This window comes from Perna viridis, chromosome 12 (assembly GCF_037379345.1).
Source record: "Perna viridis isolate PV_CMFRI_1.1 ecotype Kerala chromosome 12, ASM3737934v1, whole genome shotgun sequence".
NCBI classification, from domain to species: Eukaryota; Metazoa; Mollusca; class Bivalvia; order Mytilida; family Mytilidae; genus Perna; species Perna viridis.
In genome coordinates this window covers 3,210,701-3,220,613 of record NC_142456.1, presented here as the reverse complement: position 1 = coordinate 3,220,613, position 9,913 = coordinate 3,210,701, and the positions used below count along the sequence as shown (strand labels likewise).

General features: G+C 31.7%; 1 protein-coding gene across 6 annotated transcripts in view; it reads right to left on the bottom strand.

Moving 5' to 3' along the window:
- Positions 1-5,139: 5,139 nt before the first annotated feature.
- LOC148600783 (vascular cell adhesion protein 1-like) overlaps positions 5,140-9,913 on the bottom strand; it is a 30,008-nt gene continuing 25,234 nt past the window's right edge. For all 6 annotated transcript variants that reach the window (XM_088556598.1, XM_088556597.1, XM_088556602.1 and 3 more), the window contains 2 exons: positions 9,458-9,598; positions 5,140-8,422 (listed from right to left, as the gene is read on the bottom strand). In XM_088556598.1, the coding sequence (XP_088412724.1) occupies positions 8,373-8,422; positions 9,458-9,598 (191 nt within the window). In that variant the 3' untranslated portion in view covers positions 5,140-8,372. The remainder of the gene's footprint in view (positions 8,423-9,457; positions 9,599-9,913) is intronic.

Here is a 9,913-nt window from a genome sequence, read left to right as displayed (position 1 = left end):
CCCCAAAAAAAAAAAAAAATCCCCAAAAAACCAGCCTATTGTCAACTTTTTATACCTGCATGGAGAGTAAGATGGTAAGAACAAGTGGCATATTTTAAACATGATCCAGAGTATACACATATTAAAGATGTACATGTACATGTAGTGGGAAATTTGAGATAGTGCCTTTCTGAGGGCACTCTAATACTGCTGCAATCTTTTATTAGACATCTCAGAGAAGTTATAATTGTGCATACATATACTATTTCATGTAAAATTAGTTGGAATGTAGACAGAATGTTGTTAGATCTTACATGTTATGACTGATGAATGGTTCATTCAGTAGTTCTGCTTGTCATTTTCATGCATTTGTGCCTGGTAGTAGATTTTTTATCTGTATAATTGTTGTGTTTTTTAATTATAAGAAGGTTAATATGAAATACATGTATGTGCCATTCATTGATAACTTAAACTACTCAGAATGATATAATTTAACATAACTATGTTTTTATATTAGAATGTTTATCATATGTATTTTTAGAGTGTTTGCCATTGAACTGATGAAATTGTTAGTTTATTTTTCTCAGTTATATATATTTTTTAAAAAAAAAACCATGTCAAGGTTGTGAACCATTATTGTTACAGCCAACTTTTTTAGTTTACCATCCTAAACAACGACTGTACTTAAAGTAGATTATCCTTGATTGTGATATTTTGGTGGTTTTCTGTCAACCTGGTGTGTTTAATGTTGGTGCATTCTATATGATGTTTTTTTTTTAATTTTCCTCACAGTGAAAACAAAACATCCTTTATCATTCTGTCCTAAAAGGAATTTTGCCAATTCTGACTGTAATTGTGGTTTAATTTCTCAGTAAGATAGCAATCAATTGACCATAAAGATAAGTATAGTAACCACTACATTTTTGTAAGTAAAGATAATTAGCCGAAATAGAATCCTAGTGTGTGAACTTTTATCACTTTTCTTTTCACTTTATGTAAGCTAGTAAACTGTCAGAGTTTGACATTACCTGATTTCGTCCACATTCTAGTGTACACTGATATTGGCTGTCTAAATTCTCTCAAGCATAGGGATGTTTTGGTATGTTTAATTAAGGCACTTTTCAGAGGCATCAAATGAACCAAAATAAACCTACCATCAACATGTCCAAATTTACGATAATGTGTTGTTTAATAATCTGAAATAAATTATTTTGGAATAAGCTGGCTGCAGTACCTGAACTGATCTCTGCAACGAAAATTGCGATCGGTCATTGATCAACTATCAGTTTCCAGTCCATCATCGATCTGTCAAACCGATCCCTTTAACTGTTGATCGCATCACATGACCATAGAGCGGTCAATGTATTATATGGAATTTTTTGTTTTCTTTGTCAATTTTACACATATTTGCATAATATTATATATATGTTATACAATGTACACTTATATTTTACATTTCTTTTATTTAAAACAGATCTTATGTCATTTAACATAAAAAAAAACTGTGATCAGATCGGTCATCGATCTGTCAGCGATCAATCAGTCAATGGTCCTCAGTCCGTCAAATTGTTGTGTGGATAGGTTCAAGGACTGTATCACACTTGGTATGAAAATCATTATTGTGATGTTAGGCATTACCGGTATATAAACATATCAATTTCTTTGGATTAAGATTTATCAACCTGTATTCATTGCATTGGTTTATTTTTCCTGGCCTTGTATATTTCCTGATACAAAACCTCTTTCTTCTGTTACTAAGTTGTAAGGTTTGTAAGGGTAATTTTATGGTATTAGAGATGTAACAGTATTTTAAGATTGTTTTGTTAATTCTAATGTATACAATGTGCTAGTCATATTAAGGTGTAAAAAATAGTCTGTGATTCTGATAAGCTACAACTCCACAACTCATGTTACAATGGAGTGCCTCCATGACGAAGACCTGTTAACATGAAACTTGCTTTATGCTCAGATAAGAAAAAAATTATTGCTCATTAACTCCGATCCAGGGGGTTCTAAGGATTCCATCTCTTTTTTGATTTAAAATGGTAATTTTGTGCATTTTTAACGGTCCAAAATTGACCATGATGGTATGAAACTTCCTATCTAAATTCTTTGGATTGTGTTTAAATCCACTAAATGATAATAAAGTGAGGTCTTTGTAAATCTAATGTGTTGTAGTGGGTATTACAAGATTCTCAGATTTTTGTTCAGATAGGCATTAGCGAATTATGGGTTGTAATTGCTGCGAATTGTTTTTCTGTATTTTGATAGTCTTTCAACTTGCCCTGTAAGTTTTGTTTTGAAATGTCTTCCCTTAAAAAAAATCTAGAATCTATTTTTGTGAAGAAAATGTTTCCATGAAATCTTCAAATTTAATAAATTTTACAACGAAAAATTTCCTGGACCCTTTGCTCAGTCTTTACTTCTCCCCCAACCACCAATCCCAAAACCTAAAATCTTGTATCTACCTGGCCTGATCTAGGAAAACTTAGTTTATTTATAAAAGGCTGGTTGTAAATGTGAAACTTAGTTTAGATATGACCTTAGACTTCATCCCCACCCAACCCCCCCCCCCCCAAAAAAAAAAAAAAAAAAATTGCCCTTTTAACCCTTTTAAGCAGTTATTCTTTTAGAATTTTTACACTTGTTATCTCAAAAGCTGTTCCTACAAAATTTAGTTTCAATAATAGAGTTGTCTCAGTATTGTAATTCTATGTTCAACTCTGTTATTCAAATTCAATAAAACATGACTTCATATTCTCTGTAAATGTTGATCACTTGACAGGCACCCTTGCTTTGTTTATAAAACGTGCAGTTTTACCATAATTATGAAAAAATAACAAAAAAATGAACTGAAAAGTTCAGGATCCTCAACGTCCTCCATTTTCATGATCAAACTGTAATACTTGACTCCTATTATGGATCTGTTCATGCTCATTTCTTAATAGTGTGATGTGGGTGTCAACCTTGCAATTAGCAATTACAATTCAAGTTAAGTTAAAGTTTCATTTAATATGATACACATACTTTGAAAATCCAAATAGTATCTGTAGCCTAGCGGTATAGACCCTAGGCCAGCATGCCAGAGGTGGTAGGGTTCAATTCCCATCCAGGGGCTTGAAAATTTTCAAAGTATCATATTATATGAAATTAACTTGAACTGTCATAGCTAATAGGGTATGTAAGTCTCGTCATGTGACCTCGTGATTTCACGAGAATGGGTCCTAGTCTACCATTCAAGAGCATAGATATTTGTCATTTTGAGAGCGTCGAGTTCATTGTTAAGGGCAAAAAATTTTCTATGTAAAAATACCGATAAAAATGACAAATAACTATTTCTACATGATAAATGTAGTAAGAAAATACATTAACTAGAAGATTTTGCATTGTTATACAGCATTTCAAGTATCCGGAAGTAAACAATAAAATACAGATCGGTCTTCGGTTTTCAATACATTCTACATCAGAAATTCTGGTAAAGAAAATGAAACTAGAATGAGACTTACATACCCCATTGCAAGATAGGTGTAAGTTTTCGATAAGAAGTGATACCTCACTTTGATAAAGGTCAAAAGGCTGAGAAGTGTGGACATCATGGTATAGGAACAGACAAGGCAAGGACATTATAGTCTTAGAATAGACAATCAACACTAATAAAGTTTATTGCTATTTGAACAAATCAACAATGATTATATATAAAATAATTTTGATATGTAATTAAAGGTTTATCATGTTTATAATAAATCAGGCTATTTATTAAGAACAAATATTAGGAAACTGATATCACAAAAGATTAAGAAAAATGTAAGCACCAACATTGAGTACAAATCAACTATGAAATGACCAAAAATAACATGTACACTGATGACACATTAAAATGGACCTGGTTAATAATACACTCCTTGAGACGTTCAGATTTCACACATGCCAAATACCAAAACTCACACAAAATGCCCGCCAAACACGTAATTCATGAATGCTTCTATTGTGCTAATAAACAAATGCATCTATCATGCGTTAAATACACTATAAATGAATGCCCTCAGCATGCATTTTAACCCACAATGAATGAACCCTTCTAGTCTGTGTTTAAACACACAATAGATAACAATGAAAAAAAAACTTAAAATTAATGAAGAAAGAAAAAATTAATATATTTTATAACATTAATTGTATATAATCTGCACAAGTACAAATTCTACATAGTTTACAATAAACACAAGTTTACACTTATAAAATATACAATGTATATTATCAAATATGACATTGTCATGATAGGAATACGGTACAAGTCTGACAAAACATTGATATCAGACAGAAACCCAAAATTGCTGAAAATGCATGCACAATCCATACAAAGCCTCATACTAAATTTGAAAACAATCAGTCCAGTGGCAGTGTAAATTTTTTAGATGAAATCTGAGTAAATAGAGGGACAGGTGATTCCAATATAACTGAGGTACTAAAACTATATAAAATTCATTTAAGAACCAGTATATTTTTAAATGAGGACCTACAGGTAATGTTTGTTGATTGACTTGTATCATATACATGTACATGTATGATATACAGGAAAGCTCTTCAAGATCAAGACTTAAGTCCTTTTATATCACATCCTCTATCAAATTCATTCCAATACGATGTTACTGTTTTTAAATTCATATTCTTTTATAACAAAAAAACAAAAAGGTACATTTCATAATTATATCATTTAAAAGCAAGCATCTCTGAATGAAATTGAAATAAAAATTGATAACATTACATTGTCATGTTTTGAGCATATCAAAGCACACAATATTAGACCAGTTACAGTGCTTTGTCTGTAGCAATCATATCATCAAACAAAAACAAATGTATATCTATTAAGGCAGATCATACCTAATAAATTTTCCTAGTTTTTCTCAAAGATGACCCTGAATGTACATACTTGAAAAGAATATTAATGTAATAAACATAAGGTCACATAACTTGATTTTGAGATAATTGAGACATTTTTCCCTATTTCAAAATGAAATTGGATGACACTGAACTCTTTTTCTTGCAATATTAGAACTGAAAATCCCTATACATTTCAATAGAACATTTTCCCACCAATTATCTCCCCTTTGAAAACAAATTTCCCATTAATTATCTCCTCTAGAAAAGACGTTTTTTTTTAAATAATGTTTTTAATTTTATCATTCTTATTTTTATGTAAAAAAGTCATTTGAAATAATTTAAGTAAATTCTTTTTACATCATTTCAAACACTATTAGTTAATATAAAATATAGATACCTGTATGATTTAGCAAGATGACAGAAAAGAATGCTCTGTGTAATAGGTATGTTCTACCATAAATCATTGTCACAGGTAGTAAAAATAATTTATAACAAAAGGTCTGAAGATATTTTTGATTATACAGGAAAACAATTATTAGAAAAAAATACATTATATATCTGACTATAAAACTAACTACCCGTACATACTGTATACTACAAACTCATGAAAATAAGGCAAGAATTTTCACATTCAAATGTAATAATACATTTATCTGCAGATCCCACTTACATTCAGAACAGAAAGTGTAACGAGCAGTTAGTAACGACAACACGATAACACTTTTTAGTAGGATGTCATGAGGTCAAGTAAACTTAAATGGTAGATTTTGCATTCACATATATACAAAAAATATGGGGCGGGTGGGAGGATTTTATATTTTATTTTTAATTTCTTACCAGGTATTGCTAGCTTAATTATAGCTATTTAAAGTAAAGATGTGTTCTAAATCCATAGCCACACCAGTTCTAGAGCAGAGACATCGATTTAGTCACCAAGAAATGAAAGATTTGTGCAATATAGTGTCTCAATGCTAGAAACTGATGTGAACAATTTCCTAATTTTGAAATTCCCACCACAATATTTAAAAATTTTTATTAACCTTTTAGGGATGGGAGGGGATGAACAATCTTTATTTGGTCTACCGGTAACTTACAACTAAATTTATACCTACAAACATTTGTGAAATCAGTCTGACAGGAAGGAACCTATTAGGCAAATAACAAAACAAAAGAGTAGAGGCCAATCAGTTCTTACTCTGCATGAAATGACAGTTCAGCCAACAGACATTTCATCACAAGTCTGTTAGAACCTAGCTTATGAATTTACCCATTTACAGATTATACCTGCCTTATATCACTATTTTTACTGATAGGATCTAGTATTTAATCACAGTAAGCAACACTTTGTCTTTATGAGCAGGATAAATTCTTTTTAACTATGAAATTTGTCCTGACTTTTTATTATATACCCTTTTATGTTAACTGTGGGATAATTGATGAGCATGTGTGAATTATGCTCAATATACACTTCCACGAGGAAATTCTTTTGTTTTACCCAAACTCTTATCTTCACTGGAGTATATGTTATGCATAGTGGTGTGCCGATGATCAATAAAAGCCTTAAATCAGTCGGTTGACCACCCAGATGTGATAAATAGATTTAAACTTTCATAATACATTATCATCGAATGTATATAGCAGTCATTTGTCATCCACAAAACAACTTTTTCACATACAAAATTGTATTTGCTTTAAAAATCCCAACATGTATACAAACTTAGACAATAGTTTAGGAATATTTTTATAATTTTCACTCTCATGACATTACCTCCACAAAGGTATAACTATAAACTACATTTTGGAGACACAATATGCTTGATCTGATCAAAAGAACCTTCCAATATATTTACTGTTCTTTAAGATAGTACACAGGGACCTATGTTAGTAAATGAACCATCTTAAATGGACTCTTTATAACCTATAATACATCCAAAAAAAATTATATAAAATTTATAACAGTATCCTTTGTGTCAATACAATTACTGAGAGAACCCATTTTAAGAAAATTACTTTAACTTCATATGAAACTAATCTATAGGGCTCAAATACCAAACTTTTATTGCGTCTCCATATCTGTAACTATCTTAAAGGAAACTGTTAATGTTTCCAAGGGCAATAATTTTGGCAAGAAACACTATAAATTTAGAACACATCATGAGCATTTAAAGAAATGTGTGTATAAATGACTTTTCATATACAAACACTAACAGACATATGAGTGAAGAGAATGCACACCTGAAGTTTATACACTTAATACTTGGCTAGTTATATACGTGATTATAAGAACTGATATTTTGCTACAATTCAATTCAAAAGGAATGATCTCCAGCTTAGATTTTGATTGCAAATGATATTCAACTTCGAAGGCACTTTAATTTGTAAAAATTGTAAACTCTTCCCTGAAGTTGTGCTATAAGAATGCTAAATTTTGATTCATTTTAGTAAAGGAAATATACAAATGGCAAACCCATAGTAGTTGATAATTGATTGGTTGACCCTTACCAATTATGATCCCTAACTGGTTGGCATTTTCAACTGATTGAACAACACTAGTCACGCATGCTAATCAAATTAGCAAAAATGGGTCAATTATGTGTTTGTTTGTTGGGGTTTAATGTCCGAGCAGCAATATTTCAGCTATATTCAGACGATGAACATGAAATTGATGATAAAATGAACATGAAATGATGATGAAATGAAAAAGGGATGGGACACAAGGACAATGGGGTCGACAAATTTTCATTGCCACTAGAAATAGGGAGAGGTGGGTAGGGTCGGGCAATTTAGCCTCCTGTGGCGGAGCCCTATGGTTCCTACTCTGGAAGAATACCACAGTAGGGTTCTTTAATGTGCGAGGAACGTGGCATCTTCCCCAACACAGTGCACCACTATGGTTTGCGGTCAGGTTTCCGTATTATAGCCTGACAACCCCAGCATGTAACACGCCAGGGGAACCCCATTCCACCACCTGGGGCACACATCCCAGTTGCTCTGTGGGCAGAGCGCCCTAGCCCCTGGCTAGGGTTCTGAGCACTATTTAGTCGCCTTTTACGACAAGCTTAGCGCTGCTGCAGGCCTATTCTTTTAACACCCAGACCTGCACGGGGAGTCAATTATGTGAAATCCAATTCTATTGCTTATTTCTTACTTTCAAAGGGATGGTTCCTTTTTCCCTCCATGCATTCCAAACCTTTGACCATGCTTTGGTGTAAAGTCTATGAACTCTGCACCAAAAAATAGCCAATAGTAAAAAAAATAGCAAATATTCAAAAAACTTCCTTCCTTTACATGAAAACATATAAAAAACCCTTCACTTTTTTTAAAAAAAAAATCAAAGAAGCATGAAAAAAATAATTTGATGAGGTAGATAAAGATATAATGCCATTTTGTGTTACTCCGTAAAAATAAAAAAATAACTAAAATTGGCTGGTAAAATGCCACCATCTAAGTTGAGACATGTTTCACACTTATTATGTCATCATTTTGATAATTTAAACAAAGGCTTCTCCTACTTCTCAATTTCTGTTGTTGAACTTAACATGCAGGTCTCCAAACTTTGAATTACCTAAAATGAAAGAATGTTACAAATTTTCTTTGAATTCAAAATATTTTTAAATATAAATTTTACACATTTTATATTTCTTTAACAAAAGCAAATTTAAAAGAAAAATAATGAAATCTGTTTCTATATTTATATTATTAAATTCATTTATGTAAAAGGGACAACCAAAAAAGATCATTCCATAAAACTGATCAGTAGTCATTTGGTAAAATATAAGTGTTCATTGGTTGTATAAACCAGTTCAGATATGGCTAATTAGTGACTTCAGAACCTCTAAAAAGGACAATTGGAACCGACACAGCCATTTTACTACACTAAAAATATTATCAGGTGCAGAAAGGAGAATTTCTTCTTGAATTATTCACCAAAATTATAGTGTTACATGGACCAAAGTGGTTCCATCAATCAGGTGAAGCTAAGAATTTTCGTTAGATGTAACTAGATATAAAGAACACTAAATCTTATGACAATCTTGGCACAAAGAAAAAACCTAAGAAAAAAGGTAGTGGGCAAAAATTCTACCAGTTAAGCTTAGAGTAAGTATCTGATCAAAAAAAAAAAATACAGAAAAATTCTTTAGCTTAGTGCATACAAGGTTTTTCTTGTGTGTAAGACACCAGTCATTTTTTTTCAGTATTCCAAATTTAAGCCCCTAAAAGATTTTTTAATCTATCATGAACAGAAAAAATACAGTTCAATATTTCCACCATTACTTAAAATTACAGATTTTCAAATGATTTTATTGTACCAGTAACTGGGGCTGCTGGTGGAAAAAAAGAATGAATTGGGGGCTTGCACGAACAAGAATTTCTAACTCAACATAAAATCACCCCCCCCCCTTTTGAAAATAAAATAGTTTGTGGCTAACATGAAAGACTGAGTAGTAGTTCCAATAGTTTAATGAAAAAAATAATTGAATGTTTTTAATACAATTTTCACAGTAAAAAAAAATTCTTGCAAAATGTTGGGCAAACTGGGTAACTCCCTCTTAAAAATCTCCAATATGCCCCTTCTATATCTCAGATTAAAGTGGGATACCTTTCTTAGACTGATATCTCCTGAATAGAATAAAGCCTATGATTCCCAGAATAGCCACAAACAGTAAAGATCCAATGATAGCACCTGCTATAACCCCTCCTTTACTGGCTGTCTGTGTTTGTGTTCCAAAACCAGTCCTTGCTACAAGACCAAAACAAACATATCTTGAAAGTAAAAAAAATATTGGTTGCATGTACATAATTAAGTTTCAGTTTTTGTAAGAATCTGGCAAAATGGGAAACAATCAGAAAAATGCATGTCAAAACCCTACCAATCTGACAATATGATTTCACTCAAGGATGCTTTCTTTATTTGAAAATACCATTATCTGATCACTGCATCTCTGGATTTCCTCAGACAATTTTCAATAGAATGTTAGAAAAATGAGGTTTTTGACAGAGTTATCTGTCCTTGAAATGTTCATTTTTAGTGCATTTCAATGAAATTATAACTCAA